Source organism: Bos grunniens, chromosome 11 (assembly GCF_055505025.1).
Source record: "Bos grunniens cultivar Pamir isolate PY7600 chromosome 11, Bosgru_T2T1.0, whole genome shotgun sequence".
Taxonomy (NCBI): domain Eukaryota; kingdom Metazoa; phylum Chordata; class Mammalia; order Artiodactyla; family Bovidae; genus Bos; species Bos grunniens.
Window position 1 is genome coordinate 86,193,801 of NC_141175.1, and position 25,764 is coordinate 86,219,564.

The 25,764-nt window shown below is 35.1% G+C and overlaps 1 protein-coding gene across 5 annotated transcripts in view; it reads left to right on the top strand.

Annotated features, from left to right (window-relative positions):
• Nucleotides 1-25,764, top strand: part of SOS1 (SOS Ras/Rac guanine nucleotide exchange factor 1) — a 131,669-nt gene that overhangs the window by 99,192 nt on the left and 6,713 nt on the right. For 3 of the 5 annotated variants that reach the window (XM_086327363.1, XM_086327365.1, XM_086327366.1), the window contains 9 exons: nt 269-372; nt 1,475-1,697; nt 3,040-3,159; nt 7,160-7,322; nt 7,809-7,926; nt 15,668-15,840; nt 16,042-16,158; nt 19,248-19,512; nt 24,806-24,850. In XM_086327363.1, the coding sequence (XP_086183489.1) occupies nt 269-372; nt 1,475-1,697; nt 3,040-3,159; nt 7,160-7,322; nt 7,809-7,926; nt 15,668-15,840; nt 16,042-16,158; nt 19,248-19,512; nt 24,806-24,850 (1,328 nt within the window). The remainder of the gene's footprint in view (nt 1-268; nt 373-1,474; nt 1,698-3,039; nt 3,160-7,159; nt 7,323-7,808; nt 7,927-15,667; nt 15,841-16,041; nt 16,159-19,247; nt 19,513-24,805; nt 24,851-25,764) is intronic. The other 2 variants (XM_086327364.1, XM_086327367.1) reach the window with 1 other exon arrangement.

The following is a 25,764-nucleotide window of genomic DNA, read 5'->3' on the forward strand; positions in this document are numbered from 1 at the left end:
TGGAAAATCCAGTTTACAGTCAGCCCTCTGAATCCTTGGTTCTACATCCACAGATTGAACCACCTGCCTAGGGTGTAGTACTGTGGTATAGATTTAGTGGGGGAAAAAAAATTACACCTGGAGCCGTGCAGTTCAAACCCTGTTATTCAAGGGTCATCTGTATTTAATTTGTTGAGTTACTGTGTTTTCATTTATACCTCTCATTGTGATAAATGTTTATGTTTGAGTTCCCATAGAGTTCAATTCTTCTTCTGTGTTAATACCATAGAGTATTAAATGTATGTCGGCACTGGGTAGAGCACCACTTCTATGATTTTGAAAGAGATGCAGATCTTTTGCAGCGAATGGAGGAATTTATTGGAACCGTAAGAGGTATTTTCTTTTTTTTAAGTGCCTTAGTTTTATATGTAATAAAAGTATGGTGACTATCAACTAACATCACTACTCACTGTAGTTTAGAGGTATTTATAATAATGCCAGCATAATCAACCGGAAAAGTTAAATTTTTTCATCAAATGTTTTTGACCTACAAATTGTTTAATAATGATCCTGTTGATCCAGTGAATTTTCGTTTAGTAAATCAACTTACTGATTATTTTGGACTTGGATAGAAAGAGTCTCAATTTATGCTGTTTTTACACATCTGAAAGTATGTGTACCAGAGGACAATTAGAAACTGTTGTAGTAACACCACAATGGAGGTTGACTGGGAAACAGTTAGGTAAATAGTGCATAACATACAGAGAATCAGCAGCGTTTATTGAACTGAGACCGGAGAAACAAGAGTTCTCTTCTGAACTCTTGCCATTTGTTAGATAAATGGGTGAAATAATTTTGATTCTTTAGACTTCAGTAACACGACAAGCTAAGATTGATGATCTCCAGTTCCCCTTTTATTTCTAAAAATGTCCTCGACAAACTTGTTTCTATTTCCACTGTACACTTTAAATGAGAATCGAAAAATAAGGGATTAAATAATAGTACTTTCATGCCTAGTGCAAAACAAAGCCACATGAAAAACACACAAAAGGAAGGAATCAGTCCTATGGCGCTGTTTGGTTTATAAAATGCAGTTTGTTAGGTTAACAGCTAATGTTGTATGATCCTATCATTATAAATCTTATTTGTGTAAGATATCTTTTTTGGAGAGGATTATAAAATAATATTTTCAGCTAAAGTTTAGAACAATAGAAGTGAAAATTTTCTGCAAATAAATTACTTTCTCATTTTATTTAAAAAGGATGTGGAAGAATATATACCAAACTATTAATAAATGGTTAGCCACATGAAGAAAAATGAGACTAGGATAGGAAACAGGGAAATGGTAAAGGGAAACTTCATTTTTAAATTTTGGTTGTTTGAACTTTTTATAACAAAGATATATTCAGGTATCATTTATATGATTTTAAACTTTTTTTAAATAAAATATTGAGTAAAATACTTAAATGTTACTTTTCATATAATGTTATTTCAGGTAAAGCAATGAAAAAATGGGTTGAATCCATCACTAAAATAATCCAAAGGAAAAAAATTGCCAGAGACAATGGACCAGGTCATAATATTACATTTCAGAGTTCACCTCCTACGGTTGAGTGGCATATAAGCAGACCTGGGCACATCGAGACTTTTGACCTGCTCACCTTACACCCAATAGAAATTGCTCGACAACTCACTTTACTTGAATCAGATCTATATCGGTATGTAATTTGATGTTCAAGCTGAAAAATCATTTCAAATGAGTTAACTTTCAAAATGAAATCTGATTTCTGGCGTGTAGGATTATTATAAGACATAATGAGATAGTACACCAAGTGTCTTGTGATAAGGCCTTCTGTATAGAAGACGCCTCTTCTTTTACTCCTTGATCACCTTTGCTCTAGCTGGGTTTATAGCTTCTCTCTCTATGCAGTCGCCCCTAGTTAGTGAATCTACTAAAGTCATTTGCTAACTTCGTATCCTCGGGCAACTTTGATCTTGTGTGACTTACTCCTCTGCTGCTTAGTTTCCTCAAGAGTAAATGGAGTTAATGATGGCACCTACTCCTAGAGCTGTTGTGCAAGGTTTAGAATAGTCCATATATTTATAGCACTTAGCACATTGCCCCACACAGAGTAAGGGCTCAGTGAGTGAGATAGCACCATTGTCATTATGAACTTAAGTCATAGCCATTTAACCTTTTTTAGTTTTTATACATTGATATAGCTGCTAACGGAGAAGGCAATGGCACCCCACTCCAGTACTCTTGCCTGGAAAATCCCATGGACAGAGAAGCCTGGTAGGCTGCAGTCCATGGGGTCGCTAAGAGTCGGACATGACTCAGCGACTTCACTTTCACTTTTCACTTTCATGCACTGGAGAAGGAAATGGCAACCCACTCCAGTGTTCTTGCCTGGAGAATCCCAGGGACGGGGGAGCCTCATAGGCTGCCATCTGTCGGGTCGCACAGAGTCAGACATGACTGAAGCGACTTAGCAGCAGCAGCATAGCTGCTAATCTCAAAAAACATGCCTGTTTCTAGTTTTAAATTTAGACTTTTTAGATTTCAAGCTGTTTATTTTTTTAATAACTAAATGGAAAAGGAAACTAAATGTATAGGTTTCCCACCAAAGATCATCACTATTCCCAAAATCAGTGTTAGAACCTTTTGTTTTTCTTTCCCAAGACTCCTCCTAAGAGAGTTTTTTCCCTTCCTTGGGGAGATTTATGAATTGCAGCAATTACTATACCCTCAATTATTATATCATTATTTAAAAGAATTATCCCAAACTACTTTCTTACCCTCATTTGTTAGATAATATTTATAAGTGCTGGGAAAGACACTGTGAAGAAACCCCACCCATGCCCAAAGCAAAATACTGCTCTAAAGCAATAAAAAGAGTACACAGGTACATGCATACAAAATTTTTTTAAATCAATGGAAAAAATGCAGAATTATAATGCTTTTGTTTTACCTTGTTTTCGTAAACCTTTTATCTCACTTGATAAAACAGTATACTAGAGGGAAAAGTATCATGCAGAATTATGTCTTGATGATTTTAGAGCTGTACAGCCATCAGAATTAGTTGGAAGTGTGTGGACAAAAGAAGACAAAGAAATTAATTCTCCTAATCTTCTGAAAATGATCCGGCATACCACTAATCTCACTCTGTGGTTTGAGAAGTAAGTCTTATCGATCTTCTTACTTTTGTAACAGTCAGTGATGTTATAAATTTCATTGCAGTTTTATTTCCGTGTCTCATGTGTTTGTTGTTGTTCCTCTGTTCTGCCTTTCTTTGACAGTTGGTGAATATTTTTCTAAAACAGCATTTTAAGTGTTTTTTTTGTTGTTGTTGTTAATGATTGCCTTTTAGGTTTGCCACATGCATCATAACAGAATTAGTTTCAGATTATACCCGAATTCCAGTGATATATAAAAATGTTACTCCTCTATAGCTCTATTCACTACCCCCCTTTTGTGGTATTGTAATATGTACTACATATAATTAACGATGTAGATCTAGCAGTGCATTGTTATAATTGTTGTTTTACTACCACTTGGTATTATTTTCTTAGCCCTTCCCAGCTTTGCTCTCTTATTGGCAATGTATTTCACGTACGTTACATTTCTATGCGTTATAGACCCAACAATACATTACATACATATTATTTTATCCAGTTGTTTTTTAAAATCAGTTTTAAAAAACATTGAGGAAAAAATAGGCATTTACAGTGTTTTTTATAATTAACTAATTACCTTTAGCAGTGTTTTTTGTGTGGATTCACACTGCTGTCTGGGGTTACTTGCCTTTAGCTTGAAGAACTTAAGTTAGCACTTCTTATATGGTGGGTCTGTTAGCAACAATTCTCTTAGTCCTTGTTTATATTGAAAAATCTTTACTTTGTCTTCATTTTTGAAAAACAATACCTCTATAAGTTTAACTGTTTATTTCTTCTGCCAGTTCAAACTGACTATTGAGTCGCTCTAGTAAAATTTTTATTTTAATTATCATATTTTTCAAATCCAGAGTTTCCATTTGGTTTCTTCTGCAATTCCTGTGTTTTTCAGGACACTCTTATTGATGCACACTGTCATCAGCACCCCCCAACACTTTGCTTTTTAAATCATACTCCCCTTTAGTTCTGTGAATAAATTCAGAATGACTACTTTGAAATCTTTTTTGTTGTTGTTGTTTAATCTGACTTATCAGATCTGTCTTACAGGCAGTTTACCATTCCCTGTTTTTTTCTCCCCCATTGAGTCTTGACATTTTAGATGTCAAAGGAGATGGGGCCCCTGGTTTTGGCTGTCTAATTGTGTCCCCCCACCCCCCACCTCTGCAAGGTTCTCTGAGGAAGCAGACTCTTGCCTCTCTTACTGAATTGTAAATTTCCTGAATAGATGTTTCTTTACTTGCTGTTTACTTTTAGGGCCACTTCTAGAGACTGCTAAAACTTATATAATTTTCACCAGTGTCCCTGAGGAGTAAGGAAGCATAACTTCTTGTCATGTCAGAAGTCCAGAATCTCAATACAGTTTTTTAATTGGAACTGGAAATAAGAGTTTTATGTACTGGCCATATTTTTTATGATCTTGACCCATGTTTTATAAGGGTGATGTGAAATTTGCACAGATCATATTGGCATTATCAGAACAAGAGACCAGTGACATAGGGAATGACTGGAGCTATAGTGTGGGTAAAGACCAGAAAGCAATTCCTAAAGAGAAATAACTCCTCTGAAAGTTCTGACTTCCTTTTATTTATTTTACTTCTTAGTCTCTAAAAAGTAAAACTTTGGAGTTTGCCCTCTAAGTGTTGCTTCCTGATTTCTTCTTTATCAACTCAAATAACTATACTTCAATTGCAAAGGCTCTTTTCCATCATAATAGTTAAGTTATGTCTGTAAAGAGGAAACATAACTCATAAGACCTACAGACAATTTCCATCTCTGTCCTATTTTTAATAGATTGCTGAGAAGGCAGCCATTTCTTTTTCTTTTCTCTTTTGTTTTTTTAATTGTGGTAAGATTTTTTTCAATGTATAAATACAATATTGTTATCTGTAGGCATAATGTTGTACAGCATATCTGTAGAACTTCTTTATCTTGTGTAAATAAGTGCTAATCAGCATGAAAATTTATACATTGATAAGCAACTCACCATTTTCCTGGTTCCCCTGGGAACCATCATTTTATTCTTTGATTCTATAAGTTGTTTTTTTTTTAGATACCTCACATACGTAGAATCATGCAACAGTTGTCCTTCTACCACTCGCTTATTTCACGTAGCATAATGTCCTCAGTGTTCATTTTTTTATTTCCTTTTTAAGACTGAATAATACTCCATTGTACATCTATTTCTTGTTTTCTTTATTCTTTCATTTGTAGATGGACATTTAGGTTGTTTCCGTATTTGGCTACTGTGAACAGTGTTGGAATGAACATGGGAGTGCTAACATCTCTTTGAGATACTGATTGCAATAGTTTTGGATAAATACCTAGAAGCAGGATTGCTGATCATGGGAAAGTCCTATTTTTGAATTTTTGTTGTTGTTGTTGAGGATCTGCCATACTGTTTTCTATAGCAACTACATCATTCTGCATTCTCACCTTTAACATTGTATAAGGGGTCCAGTTTCTGCCTTTTCAGTGGAAGAGGTTCTTGTTCACTTGCCACAGTGGTTTTTGGCCATAGATGTGCATTAGAATTGAAATCACTTCTCAATAAACCACCCCAGACTTACCTGGTTTTTACAAAAGCTCCACAGGTGATCTCATTTTGTATACCTAGTTAATATCAACTAAAATCATTTTTTAAAAGATGTAAATATATTATACTTGTATCATACCTTTTAAAATGTCCAGAAAAATAGTTAACCAATAGATGATATATTTATAGACATCTGGCTAATGTTTTAATGCATAAACATATTTAATTTAATAATAAGGCAAGTTTATTTTGATAATTTTGCAGTGTTTTTTTTTCATTGTGTTAGATCAGCCTCATCAGAGAATAGTGTAATCTGCAACTTTACATTTTTGTTAATATTTAATATTGGTTTATATTTATTTTTCCATATGTGTATTTTATTTTTTCTTAGATTGATTTGTTTAATATTACATTATTGAAAACCTCTGGAGAGGGGAATGGCTACTCACTCCAGTATTCTTGCCTGGAGAACTCCATGGACAGAGGAGCCCAGCAGGCTGTAATATATAGGGGTGCAAAAAGTCAGACAGGACAGAACAGCCATTGAAAACCAAGTTTAAAATATTATTTTCTTTACCGATAAGTGAGTAGTAGATTAAAAATTCTCTCAGATATTAGAAATAGAGAATAAATGCTCACTGAGGAATTCTTTTTTTGAGCATAGCTTCTTTTTACTTGGATATATATACTTTCCAAGGATTCTTGGCTTTTAAATATAAAGAGCTTTTGTTTTCATTGACTTCTTTATTCTTTCTGATTTTTAAAATTTTATGCTTAATTGTAAAAGTCACTTTTTAACATTATAGTGCTTATCTCAAGAGCTGTTCTTAGAAATGTAGCTAATTATTCCTACATATCAAAAAAATTGAGCATTGATCACTAAAATCTTACGATTAGATGAAGAATAAGAGTCAGAGAATTACAAAATTTGAGAATAAATTTCCCTAGAACACACCCACATCCTGAAGACCAGCATCCATTCAACAAAATGATAGACATTGTGCTCGTACTCACTCCTGTCTGACTCTTTGCGACCCCGTGGACTGTAGCCCACCAGGCTCCTCTGTCCATGGAATTTGCCTAGCAAGAATACTGTAGTGAGTTGCCATTTCCTACTCCAGGGGATCTTCCCCGTTCAGGGATTGAACCCGCGTCTCCCACATCTCCTGTGTTGGGAGGCAGATTCTTTACCTGCTGAGCCACCTAGGAGAACTCCAGTGCTGAGAGCAAACTCACCAAATACAGTAGGAAAAATGATTGACTGATTTGGCCTGGAAAACAAGAAGAGCAGCATGCCTGACTGAAAGCATTTCCTTCTATTCACCTACTATTTACCTGCCACCCTGAATACATACTCTCTATTGTTATACTATAGCTACCCTCCACTCCATTTTATTTGGTAAATTCTTTAAATCATACCTTTGTTGGGAAAACTACAAATATTTTAATTCACTTTTTGTCTTTGATTCCCAGATGTATTGTAGAAACTGAAAACTTAGAAGAAAGAGTAGCTGTGGTGAGTCGAATAATTGAGATTCTACAAGTGTTCCAAGAGCTCAACAACTTCAATGGTGTTCTTGAGGTTGTCAGTGCTATGAACTCATCCCCTGTTTACAGACTAGACCACACGTTTGAGGTAGGTTTGCAAAGGTGTTTTTTTAAATGAACTTCCATTCCCCATTCTAAGGATCAGGATTTTAACAATTATGATCTTTAGAGACACATCTATCTTTTCAGTAACAGCCAAAATGATGTAATTATCTAAATTTTTTATTGAATTGGTGTGCTCTTTTTAAATTAGGCAACCTCATTAAAATACATTCACAGGTCCTAGCCTAAGTTAGAAAAAGATTTCAGCATCTGATCTGTAATATAATGTATAATAAAATGCTCAGATAATTGAGGAATGACAAGATAAACTAGATTTTTCTTACATACACACACTTCTTTAAGATTGTACTAGAGTCTATGAAGACAGTCTTCTTGAAGCAGTGTTATCATTCTTAGAGTCAAACTGATACTGTTGTGTTTGGGCTTTTTTACTGTAAGCCTGGCATTTTGGGGCAAAATCTGTGATTCCTTTTCTAAATTTATATTCCCTAAATATTTTTTTTTCTTGTAGCAAATACCAAGTCGCCAAAAGAAAATTTTAGAAGAAGCTCATGAACTAAGTGAAGATCACTATAAGAAATATTTGGCAAAACTCAGGTCTATTAATCCACCATGTGTGCCTTTCTTTGGTGAGCATTTCTTCTTAAATTTTTATCATGTTTCTAAGACAGTTTTTCATTAAGTGACTGAGTATACACATGTCTAATATACCAGCTGAAAATACTTAACAAATATTTAGCACCTGAATCCCCTTAGAATTTTTCTCTGTGAGGACTTTAAGATCAAGCTTAATATGTACATTCTACTTTTTATTTCCATAATGGGCAGCCATTCAGTATTGTATAATGCTTACTTCGGTTTTAATATTCATAGAAGTCTTTTTTATTGACTTCTAATAAACCAGACACTCTGCAGAAGAGGCATGACCATATTTACCCATATTTATAACCATGCTTCTTATATACAGTTTTTTTCACATGGCTAAAAATAATGTGCCTTAGGGCCCACACGTTCTTTCTACACATCAAAATTTTACCTACTCTTTTTCCCTCTCTTCTGCACAAGAGGAAAGAAAGTAGTGCCTTTTCTTTCTGTTAAGACTGAAACCTACCAACCATCTAAATCTTCTCCCTTCTGATAGGTTTCTCTCTCTTATTCCATCATTTATTTCCTGTATTTTATATCTTTAGTATCTCTTTCCAGAGAAGGCAGTGGCACCCCACTCCAGTACTCTTGCCTGGAAAATCCCATGGACGGAGGAGCCTGGTAGGGTGCAGTCCATGGGGTCGCCAAGAGTCAGACACGACTGAGCGACTTCACTTTCAGTTTTCCCTTTCATGCATTGGAGAAGGAAATGGCAACCCACTCCAGTGTTCTTGCCTGGAGAATCCCAGGGACGGGGGAGCCTGGTGGACTGCCGTCTATGGGGTCGCACAAGAGTCGGACACGACTGAAGTGACTTAGCAGCAGCAGTATCTCTTTCACACTGGTTTCTTTTCTGTGCTAGGATGTATGCTCTGGTGATTCTTCCTCTAAATACTTACAAAAATTATGACCTCAATTACATATGTGGTGTTTAATCTTTTTAGTATATGGTATATTTTCTTCTAGCCTTTCCCTTATCTCTATTTGTATATTTTCTATATAGTTTTAAGTTATACTGCATGTAACATTGTTATGTCCTGGTATTTTTTCAGTTAACATCTTTGTTCAGGCTTTCTAATAACCATTTTTGTATTTGCTTTTAATCTTTGTCCTATACATATTGTATATAGTTGTAATTGTGTGACATGTACACAGGGTTTTCTTTTTTCACTTACCATGTCCCAAATGTATGGTGTTTTTTTAGTCTTCATAATTACCATTTCTCATGGCTACATGACGTTCTTTAAAGTTGTTATGACAGTTTATTTAACCATTACCCTATGACCTGACGCGTCCACGTGTGTTGTGTCTATCTTTTTTGCTTTCCTAAATAATGTTATAATGAATATCTTCATATTTTTGCCTATTTTATGGATTTGAGAATATTTTCTCGAGCCGTAAAGCCAATCTAGCTAGATAATTTATATCTAGCTGGATATTTCTTGAGCTAGATATTTTTACCAATCTGCCTTTTAGTTTTTATTCTTCGAAATACAGTATTTTTTAAATTCTATAATCTGTTCATTTTCCCCATTATGATTTCTATTGTTTCTAACCTTAGGAAGTTCTTCCAGTTTAGAAATTTAATATTCAGTCATATTTTCTCCTGGCTTTATGACTTGACCTATAAAATTATATTTAACTGTTTAATCAAGTTGAAATCTCTTTTAGATATCATGAAATACTCAAATTTATTTCTCCACCAATTCTTTATTTGTTGACCCTAGTTTATTGAATAAGTTTTCTTTATTCCCATTTACATATTGTACCGCCTTCTTTAAAAAAAAATATTCCCCATTAAATTCTTTTTATATTATTTTAATTTTATTGAAGTAGAGTTGATTTACAGTGTCATGTTAGTTTCAGGTATACAGCAAAGTGATTCAGTTATATACATACACATATTCATCCTTTTCTAGATCCTTTTCTCATATAGGTTATCACAGAAGGTTAAGTAGAGTTCCCTGTGCTATACAGTAGGTCCTTGTTGCTTATCTATCATATATAGTAATGAGTACATGTTCATCCCAAGCTCCTGATTTATCCCTCCCTCCAGCATTTCCCCTTTGATAACCCTTAAGTTTTTCAATATCTGTATGTCTGTTTCTGTTTTGTCAATAAGTTCATTTGTATCTTTTTTAAAATTAGGTTCCACATATGAATGATATCATATGATACCTGTCATTCTCTGTCCAACTACTTCACTTAGTACAATAATCTCTAGGTCTGTCCCATTAACTTCTTATCCTTGTGCCCCAGTCTTAATGACTGGCACTTTATAATCCATGATTCTCATCCAGGGCAGTTTTTGCCCTCCAAGGAACATTTAGCAGTGTCTAGAGACATTTTTTTTTAATTTTTCAATATAGACAGGAATATTGCTAACATTCTTCAGTGCACAGGACAGTCCTCCACAACAAAGAAATAACCAGTTTAAAAGGTCAGCAGTACCAAGGATAAGATATCTTGCTTTAGGGAATTCCTTGGCAATCCGGTGGTTAAGACTTGGAGCTCTCACTGCCAGGGCCCCAGGGTTCAATCCCTGGTGGAAGAACTAAGATCTCAGAAGCCAAAGTAGCAGGACCAAAAAACCCCCAAAATTCTGCTTTATATTTAAAATATTGTCATATATGATAAAGTTGGCTTGTCTTTGTTTCTTCAGTAGTTTCTTTGCCAATTTTGTCTCTTTATTTTTCCAAATGAACTTGGGAATGAGGGGGTAATTCCCCAAAATACAGCTGGAATGATCTATCAATTAATTTGGAAAGGATGTATATATATGATATTTAGTTTTTTCCTTAGGTATTTTTAATTATGAATGGTATTTATTTTTTTAATAGTCAATTTCCCTTAATTCCAGGAATTATTCATTTCAGGAGATTTTCTAAATATGTAATCATATCTAGAATAATAATAGTGGCTCTTCCTTTGATCTTATGTGTGTTAAGCCTTATAGCATTAATAACTTCCCAAACAAAGGTTAAATGATAATAAAAATAAGAAGTTCTGTTTTAATCTCCATTTCAACAGGGATAGGTATAATTTTGCTGTTTGCTTGATTCGATGCTGTTTACTGTGTTCAGAAAATTTCTCTTTATAGTTTTCTACTGCGTTTTTATTGGCAATATACATTTACTGTTTTAAGTAATTTTCTATCTGAGAGCAAATGATTTTTCTTGTTTAACAAATTAAAATTACAAGTTTGCTAATACTGAAACTTTCTGTTTATTAACATTAAGCCTTAATTTGTTCATAGTGGAGTAATCTGTTAAATATACAAATGAATTCTATGCATTATCATTTTATTTAGGATTTTTGCATCCATCTTTGTAAATGAGATTGCTCTGTGGTTTCTCTTCTTGTACTATATCAGCTTTTGTTATTATGGTTATATTTACTTTGTAACAAAGGTTTAGAAGCTTTCCATATTATTTTATTCCAGGATGTCATAAAATGATCTAGCCTTTAAATTTTGAAATATTCCAACAGAAAAATCATCTGGGCCTAGAATATTTTGTATCATGTAATTCTATAATAACATTTTCATTTCTTCCCTAATTTTCTTTCTGATTCAGTTTTGTTTTGTGTTTTTGCTACACAGTTGTCTCATTTAGGTATTTTAAAGTACTAGCATTCTGTCTATTAAAATGAAACTTTTGAATTTGCTCCTGTTTGCAATATATTTTACCATTTCTATTTTTACTGTTTGTTTTACATACTGAGTTTTTCTTCAAAACAAAGCTGAAACATAATTATTCTCCCTGATTTTATAGTTTTATGTCATTCATGACTTTTTATCATTATTAATTTATTCTGTCTTCTGAGGATTTTTCCCCATAAATTATTGATAAAATTGTTGAGTTCATTTATTTTCTCTTCCTGATAAAACAATGAAGTCCATGCATTTACTTTTAAGTGTGGTAACTGGTGCCAGTTCATAAACAAAGGAACCTAAGAAGGACCTTAGGTCTGATGTTTATTTCATTCAACCTGTCTACAAATGTTTCTTGAGTACCTAAGTATCAGGAACTATGTCAGGTGCTTAGAAAAAAATGAAATATACGTAGTCATTCAGTACACTTGCTAAACTTATAATCGTGCTATTCGTGATATCTTGTGGTCCCTGTTACTAGATTTTTCCCCTCTATTAAGAGGGTCAAGGGTAGTATCTACCTGACACTTAATTTCTTTATCGTCTTATCAGAATTTGTTACTCAGTTTTTTTTGGCTGGCACTGCACTATTTACAGAAAGATAAAAATCAGGCAGTTTCTCCTTCCAAGGTTACACCAGGCTACGGGTCTACATCCCAATTTTTCTCCATACACTAAAAGGTTCTACTCACAGATAGAATGCATATATATGGGCAGACTAACATTTCCTCTCAGGTAATAGGATGCGTGGTAGATTCCTACCTCAACCAAGTCTCACCTCTCTAAACAAAATTCCAAGCCCACAGCCTCGGCTCTGCTCTTCCTTTTACACAGCTTTGATTTTGTGTCCTACCCCTGTTTCTGGTTGGTTTGCTTCCTCTCCACTCTTGCTTTCCTGCCATTTTAGAATTGACTATATGTCTCTTGTATCCTGCTCTAGTTTGCAAATGCTTTCATTTCTGTTCTGAAATAATGTGCTGCGTTTATTCATTCAGACACATCAGTTGAATGCCTGTATGTGCCAGAACCAGGACTAGGTGTTGAGAATAGAGGGACAAGTAAAACAGTCTTATCCTCAATAAGCTCCCTTGAAAGAGCAGGAAAATAAGTTACAGTGCTGTGTAGTAAATATACCACTATTGTAGAAACATGTAAGTCAGAGCATCAACAAAGTGTTGTGGGAACCTTGAGCAGCCACTTTTTCCCAGAAACCTCACCCCTCTTCATTATTTGTCATAATGCTCTGCTTTTCCCCTCCCTACAACAGCTGACTTCAGAGCAGGTATGTAAAATGATGTTTTTTGTTTTTTTTTTTAATTAAGCCTTAACAGTTTATAATATTCAGGTCATATATATATATATATGTGCAGTACATTTTCTATCATATATGTGTGTATACATATATATAAACAAACATGCATGCTTAAACATTTTTTACTGATAGTTTATGATCAACAAAATCTAAATACCATGTCAAATCATTTGTTCTCCTTTTAACTAGCAATTTATTTGTCATAATTTCCAAATTTTATTCTGGACTGTCTCAGAATGCTACTTATAAGCATTTTCACAACTTAATTCAAGTATACTTTTAACACCTACAATATCCCATAACTTCTTATCCGCATGTTCCCCAGGTCAGTCATTATACCATCACCCAGTCAGACCCTCAAGCACAAAGTTGAGAGTCTTCATTCTCATTGTGCCAACCTCTGCCCAAACCAGTTAACCAGTTCTTGTGGGTTCTATCTCTTAAATATTTATGCAGTCCACTCTATCCCTGTGGACCCTCATTATCTCACCGAGGACTACTGAGCTTCCTCCTTCTAGTCTTAACTCTTTCTTAACTCCAGAGAAATCGTTCTAGAATGTAAAGATGCTTTAATCTCCTAATTACCTAGTGAATAAAATCTAAGCTCTTTAATAAAAAAAAGGGGGTCTCTTCCTGACCCACAAACTCTTCACAATTGGGCCATCAATTTGTGGCCAGTATGGAGTATGGAAAGTTAATTTTGGCTGTCATTAATCATGTGTACTGTCATGGACGTTTGTCAGACTGAACACTGAGCTAAGTGGATCATGCAACTTAGCATAGTGCATGCTAACTCACTTCATTCATGTCCAACTCTTTGTGACCCCATGGACTGTAGCCTGCCAGGCTCCTCTGTCCATGGGATTCTCCAGGCATGAATACTGGAGTGACTTAGTGTGAAGGAGAATATAACTGACTGCAAGTAAAGGAGGCAGTGATAGGAGATATGAAAAATAAAAGAGCCTGGACTTATTAGAATGCATAGTCGTGCTGAGAAATAACCAAGTAACCAATACACTTAATAACTGAATACTTTCTAGAACCAGACAAGCACTGATATCTATCATATTTCATTATTGCTAACTTGTTCACTATTGGTTGTGAGTCATTTAATCTTTCGAAGAAGATAGCCAAAAATTCTAGTATTTAAAAGTTTTGCTTCAGGAATTCGCTGGTGGTCCAGTGGTTAGGACTCTGCTGCCCTCACAGCGAAGGACCTGAATTCTACCCCTGGTCAGGGAACTAGAATCCCACAAGCCATGCAGTTCCTCTACCATAAACTCATTTAGAACCACTTATCTCTGATTAGAACGAAAGTGCCTGTTACTTTGTTCATTCTTCTCATCCAGTACATAACGTATAGCTGTGGAGGAGGGATTAGAACTACTAACCTCTTGTCTATGCCTGTCCTCATTTCCTGCCCCTCTTCCTCCACCCCACACACCAAACCCCTAAAGTCTAGCCAATTCTGAGTATGCCTTCCAGCTTCACTACAGACCAATGTCTTCAAACTTAATGGCTGCTTTGCTTAGAACACCCCGCTATCTTACTCTGCTTATTAAGCTTCTGTTCATTTTTTGAGACTTACTTTAAACATATTTTGATCAGTGATGCCTTTTTCTCTCCCAAAAGCTCAAGGCAGAGTTAGGCACACCTTGTTTGTGTTCTCATAGCGTCTTATGCATTAGTACTCATTAATATAGCACTTACCAAATCGTACTGTAGTAGCCCACATTCAAAGCTCTGAACTCCTTAGGGAGGAACTGTGTATCTTGTTCATCTTTGTATCTGCAGTACCTAAAGCAGTGCTTGGCATACAGCAGAGACTCAGTACATGTGTACTGAGTGAATGAACTCATATTCACACACTTTTCCCCCCCCACGCATCATAGTACTTGAGAGGAAAAGGCAGACATAAGAGGATAGGGTAAGAATAGCAACAACAGCATCAACAATCACAACCATAGATAATTAAGCATCTGCTTTTGTCAGGCCCTATTCTAAGTCTGTAGATAAATTAACTCATAATGTTTCACACAGCAACCCTGCTATCCTCATTTCCCAGATGAGTAAACCAAGGCACACAGAGGTTAAGCAACTTGTACAAGATTACAAAAATAGAAAGCAGCAGAGCTGGCTCCAGAACCTTTATGCTAGAACAGAAAGGAACTAAAAAGCCTGCTTTTCTGTTCATTCTCCTCCTCATCCATTGCACAGCCTGCAGTGATGCGGAAATAGGAACTCTACCTGGTTAGCATAACTCTAGAAGTACTGAAGACCAGAATATACATAAATTATATGTAGTCCTGTACTTGATAGGATTGCAGATCATTTCACGTTTTCATGAGTAAGCCTATCCAAACAGTACCACCTCTGAATTACAAATCCTAATAACCTCTTGAGGGCCCCAAGAGATAATTATGCAGAAAATATGATCCTCTGAATTTAACATTTTCCTCTTTTGCGAAAAATATGTGTCAAATGATGGGTTATTCTTAAAAGTTCCATTAACAAAACCATGACATTATTGTTGGGAGATGGAAAATTGATTATTCTTCTTGTAAATCTATTAATTTTCTTAAACTTGGTCTTCCTTTCTCTTGATATTTACTTAGCCTGTTTTTTTTCATAGAGTGGAAATTTGTGCTTTAATTCTTCGGTTATGATGATTGAGATGGTACGGTGTAATATAATTACTGAAAAAGAAAAAAACTAGCCTTTTCCATTTTTATCCTTGAAATAATTTCATTATATCTTCCAGGAATTTATCTCACTAATATCTTGAAAACAGAAGAAGGCAACCCTGAGGTCCTAAAACGGCATGGAAAAGAGCTTATAAACTTTAGCAAAAGGAGGAAAGTAGCAGAAATAACAGGCGAGATCCAGCAGTACCAAAATCAGCCTTACTGTTTACGAGTAGAGTCAGATATCAAAGTAAGTTGAATTCTTTGAGGATACATATTTCTGATTAAGTTTATAACCACCTGATAAGAGTCAGGTTTATTTCATAGAAGAGAAAAAGGAAAATAAAACTTTAAATAATTCCAGTTTTGTGTTAAAATGTTTTGTTATTTTCATGACTTTTAAATTGAATGTAAATTATTTAACAACAATAATTCTTTGCATTTATTTTAGAGGTTTTTTGAAAACTTGAATCCAATGGGAAATAGCATGGAAAAAGAATTTACGGATTATCTTTTCAACAAATCCCTAGAAATAGAACCACGAAACCCTAAGCCTCTTCCAAGATTTGTAAGCATTCATATTATTTCCTTTACATTTAAATATTTTTTGCGGTTGTTATCTACATCTATCTGGTGGTTTATAGTTTTCTATAAAGGCATTCAGGGATGAAGTGCATGTGTAATGGATAAAAATAATGAATAAGTCCTTAATAAATACACTCAGGATTAGTCCACTTAGTTCCAAGTAAATGAACACTAACATTAATGTGAATAAAATCTTAATAAAATAGATGAAGAAGTTGGGCAAACGTACAAGTTTTAGTTTTGTTTTGACAAAGAAAAATGTTATTCATTATTTATTTTAAGGGCAGGAAATTTGACTGATTTATATCGATTCACTTATAGTAAATATATGTACTTACAACTTTTTTGAAAGTAATGACATGAGAATTTAACTATAAATCATTACCTATAAAAATAACAGGTTTGGCAAAAGATACTTTTTGGAGGGGGAAACAAAATTTCCATTCTTTCCTATTACTTGTAAGTGCCTGACCAAATTTATATCCAGTATCATCATTTCACTGTTCTGAATATAATCTCTCTTATTCATAAGAAAGTCAGGAATCAAGAAGAAACATAAATGGCTTCTAAGTAACCAAGATAAATCTCATAATGTCTGTGAATTAAAGCTTAATGAAGTTACTCTACAAGAAAATTTCTCAAGGCCTAAAACAATTTCAAAAGACAGATTAAAAACAGAAAATTGAAACTAGCTATATAGTCTGCTCCAGTGAAATACACTGACATCGAGAAACAATCACTCTGTAAGAAAAAAAAGTCATAAAACTAGCATAAACAGGTGAGAACTCAAGCAATTTAATCCATTTGTAAATAGCATTTACAAAATGCATTTGTAAATAATCCTGATGGCATCACTGTATTACCGCATAGTCAGATATCTGAATGCAGAGTTCCAAAGAATAGCAAGGAGAGATAAGAAAGCCTTCCTCAGCGATCAGTGCAAAGAAATAGAGGAAAACAACAGAATGGGAAAGACTAGAGATCTCTTCGAGAAAATTAGAGATACTGAGGGAACATTTCATGCAAAGATGGGCTCAATAAAGGACAGAAATGGTATGGACCTAACAGAAGCAGAAGATATTAAGAAGAGGTGGCAAGAATACACAGAGAACTGTACAAAAAAGATCTTCACGACCCAGATAATCACGATGGTGTGATCACTCACCTAGAGCCAGACATCCTGGAATGTGAAATCAAGTGGGCCTTAGAAAACATCACTACAAACAAAGCTAGTGGAGGTGATGGAACTCCATTTGAGCTGTTTCAAATCCTGATAGATGATGCTGTGAAAGTGCTGCACTCAGTGTGCCAGCAAATTGGGAAAACTCAGCAGTGGCCACAGGACTGGAAAAGGTCAGTTTTCATTCCAGTCCCAAAGAAAGGCAATGCCAAAGAATGCTCAAACTACCACACAATTGCAGTCATCTCACATGCTAGTAAGGTAATGCTCAAAGTTCTCTAAGCCAGGCTTTAGCAATATGTGAACCATGAACTTGCAGATGTTCAAGCTGGTTTTAGAAAAGGCAGAGCAACCAGAGATCAAATTGCCAACATCTGCTGGATCATGGAAAAAGCAAGAAAGTTCCAGAAAAACATCTATTTCTGTTTTATTGACTATGCCAAAGCCTTGACTGTGTGGATCACAATAAACTGAAAAATTCTTCAAGAGATGGGAATACCAGACCACCTGACCTGCTTCTTGAGAAACCTATATGCAGGTCAGGAAGCGACAGTTAGAACTGGACATGGAACAACACACTGGTTCCAAATAGGAAAAGGAATATGTCAGGGCTGTATGTTGTCACCCTGCTTATTTAACTTATATGCAGAGTACATCATGAGAAACGCTGGGCTGGAAGAAGCACAAGCTGGAATCAAGATTGCCAGGAGAAATATCAATACCCTCATATATGCAGATGACACCACCCTTATGGCAGAAAGCGAAGAGGAACTAAAAAGCCTCTTGATGAAAGTGAAAGAGGAGAGTGAAAAATTTGGCTTAAAGCTCAACATTCAGAAAACTAAGATCATGGTATCCGGTCCCATCACTTCATGGGAAATAGATGGGGAAACAGTGGAAACAGTGTCAGACTTTATTTTTTGGGGCTCCAGAATCACTGCAGATGGTGATTGCAGCCATGAAATTAAAAGATGTTTACTCCTTGGAAGGAAAGTTATGACCAACCTAGATAGCATATTGAAAAGCAGAGACATTACTTTGCCAACAAAGGTCTGTCTAGTCAAGGCTATGGTTTTTCCAGTGGTCATGTATGAATGTGAGAGTTGGACTGTGAAGAAAGCTGAGTGCTGAAGAATTGATGCTTTTGAACTGTGGTGTTGGAGAAGACTCTCGAGAGTCCCTTGGACTGCAAGGAGATCCAACGAGTCCGTCCTAAAGGAGATCATTCCTGGGTGTTCATTGGAAGGACTGATGCTGAAGCTGAAACTCCAATACTTTGGCCACTTCATGCAAAGAGTTGACTCTGGAAAAGACTCTGATGCTGGGAGGGATTGGGGGCAGGAGGAGAAGGGGACGACAGAGGATGAGATGGCAGGATGGCATTACCGACTCGATGGACATGAGTTTGAATGAACTCCAGGAGTTGGTGATGGACAGGGAAGCCTGGCGTGCTGTGATTCATGGGGTTGCAAAGAGTTGGACACGACTGAGTGACTGAACTGAACTGAACTGAAGGGATCATAGTTCAAAACAACGGTCTTGGCTTTCCTCCCAAGATTAAATTAGTTTCATACAGTCCATTTTAAAAGCCAGAGACATGTTCACTGTATCTTAGAAAGATTTCCATCAGAAATATTGAAATAACAAATACTCTGGTATTTATAGGATTAAAATTCAGTTATTTAAAGAAATTCATTCCCTACTAATTTAGATAGCCAAGGCTTTATGGAAATGGGGTGTTAACTCTTTAACTTGAATACTTTGATTTGAATCAGTATTAGTGGTTTATGGTTTTCCTGGATATTAATCGAATTTTACCAGGCATTTATAGAAGAACCTTCTTTTCCATTAACGGTGTTGTAAGTATTGTGTTTCTTTTGATACGTCTACAGCCAAAAAAATACAACTATCCCCTAAAATCTCCTGGTGTTCGTCCATCAAACCCAAGACCAGGTACTATGAGACATCCCACACCTCTGCAGCAAGAGCCAAGGAAAATTAGTTATAGTAGGATCCCTGAAAGTGAAACAGAAAGTACAGCATCTGCACCAAATTCTCCAAGGACACCGTTAACACCTCCTCCTGCTTCTGGTGCTTCTAGTACCACAGATGTTTGCAGCGTATTTGATTCTGATCATTCAAGCCCTTTTCACTCAAGTAGGTGTTCAAGTTTTAAGTGCTTTAAGTAACTGTTAGTATTATATGTACTAGAAGTAAAAAAGAATCTGTGTGTGTATATATATATATTTTTTTTTTTTGGTAAATTTGTAGATAAACCACATACCATTTCCAAATATATTATTATAAAAGTATAAAATAAATTAGAACAGGCCTCTTTAAATGTATTACACTTTACTGGTAAAATGTAATACTGATAGGCCTGGTAATTAAATTGGTAATTGAAATTTCATTTGAGCATTTGTTTTCAATTGGCAAATTTGAAAATGCCTCTCTGACTTCCAGAGGAAAGGAAGATAACTGCTAAAACTGCATGGACTAATCAATCTGATGCTTTAAATGTTTCCTCCAAAATTATATTTGAAACTGCTCACTACATGATTTCTTTCTGACCAAATCCTGTAGTTTCTAATTTTACAGTGTATCAAAGTCACACTTCTACTTAACCCTTGTTCAGTCAACAGCATCCTATATGGTGCCTAATAAACTCCTGTGCTTTCAAGCCCAGCCATACAACTCTCACAGATTTGTCACTGTCGCTCATCCTTTCCTATTTATAAATCAGTGCTGTCCAATAGAAATACTTATACTATGAGCCCCATATGTGACTTTTAAATGTTCCTTCTACATTTTTCAAATGCAAAAATTAAGTGAAATTAATTTCGATAATATATTTTTTTAACCCAGTATATTACAAAATATTGTCATTTAAACATGAAATCAGTATAAAAATTTACTGAGATATTTCACAGTCTCAGTTTTTGTCCTAAATCTTCAAAATGCAATATGTATTTTATACTTAACGTAGATCTCAATTTGGACTAGCCACATTCAAGCACTTAATAAGCACATGTGGCTAATGGATACCAAACTGTACAGCCCAGCCTAGCCCTTTGAGAGGCTACCTTCACTGTTGCCATTAATTTTTAAAATCAATTTCATATTGAGCTTTAAAGCTCTACTAAGATCTCAGAACCTTTTTTCATTTATTCATTATTAAATCAGAATTTGAATGCAGTTGCTTTCAACCCTTTCACAACCACTTCCACATGCTCTTTCCACTGGCTGTCTTAGCTCATGGTAGAGTTCAAGTTCTCCCCTAATATTAGACGTAATAGGATCCAATACTGAGAGGCATCCTGACACTGTTGGGGAGGTAGTTAAGCACTGGCATAGTACTCCTAACTCCTAGTTTGTCATCTCAGTCTGCTAGTGAGCCTTCTGATTTTAGATAAAACAGTTTTTTGGTGCCTTCTGTGGATTAAACTAGACTTTTTGATTTTTTCCAACTCAGAAATCTGTTTAAAAAAAAAAAATTACTCTATGGAGTTCTACTATTTTGAGCTTTGGTCCAGAATACTACTTATTTATTCCTGTGTTGAATATATATTCATAGTTGTCCATCAGTTTGTCTTATCTTTTCTACCACATAAACTGTGTTTGTTTTAAGAATTACTACATCTTGGCTTTATTTGGCTACTGAAGATTACGAAGTCATGTTATGTTACTAGTAGGCTGTCAGATATTTTTAATAAGTTCAAGTAAAACTAGGTAAAATATTACTGTTTCCCCAACTCGCCAACCTCCTAAATTAAGTAATAAAATAAAACCAGCACTTTTTACAGTATACCTGACTTAAAATTATTATTTATTATGACCCATTTAACTGTTTGAAGAGGTTTTTTCCTCGAGCAGATGGCTATGGTCTGTGTTATAAAGATTCCCACATGAATGAATTATTGAAATCCCATGAAAGCCATCGACTGCAAATTCTGTTTTTCTTATTTAAGTAGCTAAAAATTAAAGATGTGGTGAAACAGGAGATACTTATTTCATTCCCTACTCGTGCTAAATCTTTAAATGATTAGTCAAACAGGGGAAAAGAGTCATTTTGGAATGCAGTGCTCTGGATCATTGTTTTCTCATATGTGGCAGTGGAATAATATTAACTTAAAGTAGCTGGACAAGCGAAACCACTGTAGCAGGAATTAGGCTTCGTCATCTTATTCCTGAGGATTTTTTCAGTTTCTCTTTCTTTGTGATAAAAGGAAACCCCTGTTACTATTCCTTTTGTCCTTAGTAAAAATTGAAAATAACAGATTTTGAAATTAAGAAAGCCGGTATAATACAAAACCATCTGTAAGCTCAGGTAACCCCCTCCTTAAAGCTCATTTATGGATATTAAAGGTCCTTATCTGCTTTTGACCCCACTCTGCTTAACAGATCTGCTAGTGTTAATGGGGGGAGGGCCCAGTGGTCACCAGCACATCCAACTTGATACTCATTGTGTTGCCACTACAGCGAATACCTACTTCCTTGCTGTCCTCAGGGCCTGGCAGGAGAGAGCCGCTGTACCTACATTTTTAAGTCATCTGGACATGTTCCACTCAGTACGGAGAGGTAGAAAGGCATTGCAAAGCAAAGACATTGCTTAAGGTTTTCAAAAGGCGAAATTTGACTAGAATTTTTTGATCAGTTATACTAGTTGTTTTGCTTTTTTTTTGTTTTTTCCCCCAAAATAATTTACTTTAAAAACAAAGATTAATTTCTTCAGCCAATATCTGTCAATATCTCATTTCTTGCTAAATAAGCTTGGACACATCTTCTCTGGTAAGGCTTGCAATCTTACTGAGAGATTAAAAAAAATAATCATAATAAAAGAAACTCATAGTTAAATGCTTAGCCAGGCAGGGTTAAATGCTTTGATTCTGTTTGTACTATGATTTTTTTTCATCTCTCAGTAAGATTGCAGAGACGATGTATAGTTTTAGTTTACTGACAAAATGCTAAATGAGTGAAGATATAAATGCAATAGAAATTCACACAAAGATGACCACAGAATGGGCAGGAATGGTCACAGAAAACTTGGTGGTGAAGACAGAGAGGAAAGGAAACTGGCCACCTACCTAGTGCTGCTATACATATGCTCACATTCAGAGCCCTGCTCCACACCTTGCCCTCACCAGGTCCATCTCTCAGGTGATGATGACAGTGGCCGGGAAAAGGCGAAAGACCACCAGCTTTGTATCTGTGGCTCTAGCATGGAGAGAGGAGGATGAAGTGCTCTTGATACATTGCTGTTGAAGGTTGCGATGATAAAAGGGAGCCATGGGTCTGGCCTGGTCTGTGTGCTAGACATGAGCTTTACCCCATCCCTTAGTAGGGAAAACTTTTAACAAGAAAAGATATATTTTAAGCTGGAATGCAAAGCTTTTCTTTGTAGCAGGTTGTTGTAGGTGACTAGTTTCTGATCTCATACATTTGCATTTAACAGGCTTTTATGAATTTAAGAAATTATCCGTGATTTATATAATTTTTTTCTATATGAAAATGTTTATTTTTATTCTCAGAATGACTCAATTATAAATTGGAGGTTATCGTCCAACAGTGGTTTCAACCCTGACTTAAAGTTATAATCCCCTGGAGAGCTTTAAAAAAATACCTATATGCTCAGTCCATGCTTGTACTAGAGCAGCACTGGCATGTGGGCATCAGTATTTTTAAAAACCTTCCAGCAGGGCCTAACATGCAGCCACAATGGAGAAATCACTGATCTGTTGTCTGGGATTTGTACTTAACCAGCGGATGCTACTTTTTGATTAACTGGATTTCAGCCCTAAGTCACTGTCAATACATTTGTTCAGTACCTAGCTGACAAGAATTCCTAGTATATATTTCTTGAGATATATAATGTATAATTCTGAAAGAATTTTTTATAGCATTTTCCAGGCAGTAAGACTAAGCAATTAGTTTGAAGTGACAAATCAGAAAAGTGCCCCAAGTTTACACATAAATCTAAGCCTTTGCTGTATATACATTAGCCCAAAGCCCAGCCTACAACTGTGTGCACAAGTATGTGTGTGTAGGTGTAATCATTCTTTCTAAAAGCCTGCAGTTGGTAGCTGTCATTAGCTTATGTTTTGATTTTACTCCTATATTGCACTAAGTATACGACCATGTTCTCGATTCTTATCCCCAAAAAGCATACTTATTTCCTTCCCCCAAAAGTGGAAAATACATAAGTAGTAAGCACTGGAGCAGATACTCCCTTTAAATCCCTGTTACGTTACTGAAGAGAATCTCATTTGTAGTGAAGAGAATCTTTGACACAGCAGCAGCATTATTTAATGTCAAAAGTATAAAAGTGAATTTTAATCTTTTGAGAGCTAACTTATTAGAATTCGCTGGATTGCTACCCTCAGTAACCATAGCCTCCAAATAAATATCAGTATATATGGAAAGGAGGTAGTAGGTTAAGTTATTTGAAATCAGGGCTGTCTGGGAAACAAAAACACTGTATCTATATAAGGAGTCAAATTGCCGACTGAACCTAGGACGTAAATTATACTTGTTCTGACCAAAGAAGCTAGAAAAAGCAACAGCCCTAATCAAAATGAGAGAGAGAAACCTGAATTAATCAGCTCAGTCTCATGCTAGAGTTATGGCTTTAGTCTCTTAGATATGATCTGTTCAGAATGTTGGTAATGTGAGGCGGTGTAACCTAAATGACTGTATTGATTTAGAACCAGTATAGATCCTCTAGCTTTTGTCTCAGTTTTTCTACTTAAATGCTCTCAGGGCTTTGCATTTTATAATTTTCAATTTTTTTCTTAAAAGAATTAGTATTGTTGAAATTAGATATTCAAAAATTATCAGTTTCCTGTATAAATAATGTGTCTAAGCACCAAAAACGTTTAATGATATTTTAAGTGTTTAAAAATATAGAAGGGGAAAAGCTACATCACTTGCAGCTTGTTGTAATATCCCAAGCTGTAGTTATTTTGTGATGAACACATGCCCCAAGAACATTTTCTAAGGTATATATATATTAATAATAATAATAATGGTATTTTTGTAATATAAATTCATTATTTACTACTTATTTTCACAAGTTTGGGTTTTCAAAATTATCCTTAGTGAATGACATATTTCTGTATGTCCAACTGAATTCTTTGCTCAAATTGGGTTTATACATTTTTTGGAAGTCTTCCATTGAAATAGAAGGATATTGTAGTTTTCTCATGAATGCTTTTTCATTTAATTATTATGATATCAAGTAGTGAATCTAAAACAAATCTTCGAAATTCCTAATGATATTAATGCAATTTAATTCTTTTTCTCAAAAGTAATAATGAGCTTTTGCTAAACTGTTCTATCATTCTTTAAAACTAGAATGACAGAAATAACATTTCTATTATAAATAAATTTTTACAGATGAGTTGAATATATTTATGAAAGAAAAAAATCTACTTTTTCTTGTTTCCTTTCACAGGCAGCGATACCATCTTTATCCAAGTTACACTGCCCCATGGCCCAAGTTAGTATATTTGGTTTAAGACTCATAATTTTTGCTTTGGCTTTAAAAGTTAAACCAAATGTAACCTCTCCTGCTAAAACTTGTCTTGGGTCTGGCAGCATTGGTGCCTTGCTTTGCAGCATCTTAGACGTGAGGCCTTCACTTGTACTATCTTTTGATCATAAATGATTTGCTTAAACTTATATAACTCTCATGCTTTTTGTAAAACCTTTCTTCTCTTTTGAAAGAACATTATTATATGGGTGGCTTCCACATTTAACCATTTCTCATTTCCAACTCTGGAGTTCTAATGCCCAACTTAAAAAAAAAAAGCAAGAGCATGCATGCGCATATGAGAATGTTGGCAGCTACATGCAGTGTCTAAGTCACAAAATACACTTAGGCTGGGGGCAGCACAGGCTGTAGGCAAATGACTTATTTGACTTTAGAACAGCTACCTTATCACTGTGACTATCTGTATTATATAACCTAAATATTCATCACTGATAAGCAAAATAAAGTTCCAGTGTAGGTATTTGTTTTTAATTTTAAAGTAAACTAACAATTCACCAACTATCCCATAAATTTTAAGCCAATAGATTGTTTTTTGCTGTCCTTCATACAAATGATTTCAGAATGTATACAATGGAAAATAGTGTTATAACCTAACTTACATAGTCTCATAAGAAGAAAGGTAGGTGATCAGAATGTTGCTCATTTAAATAATATCAATACACAAAGTACTCTAAGTTCTATCTTGTTATAACATTTAATTGACAAAATTAAAACTGTCAGTGTTTACAGGAAAGAAAACCTGCCAAATACAATTTCGAATGATCATTTAAGTGTTTTTTCACATCTTTTTCATTGTGCTGATGTACAGGTTAACTTACATTAATGTTTTTCAAAGTGTAGTTATTTATATGCCTATATTA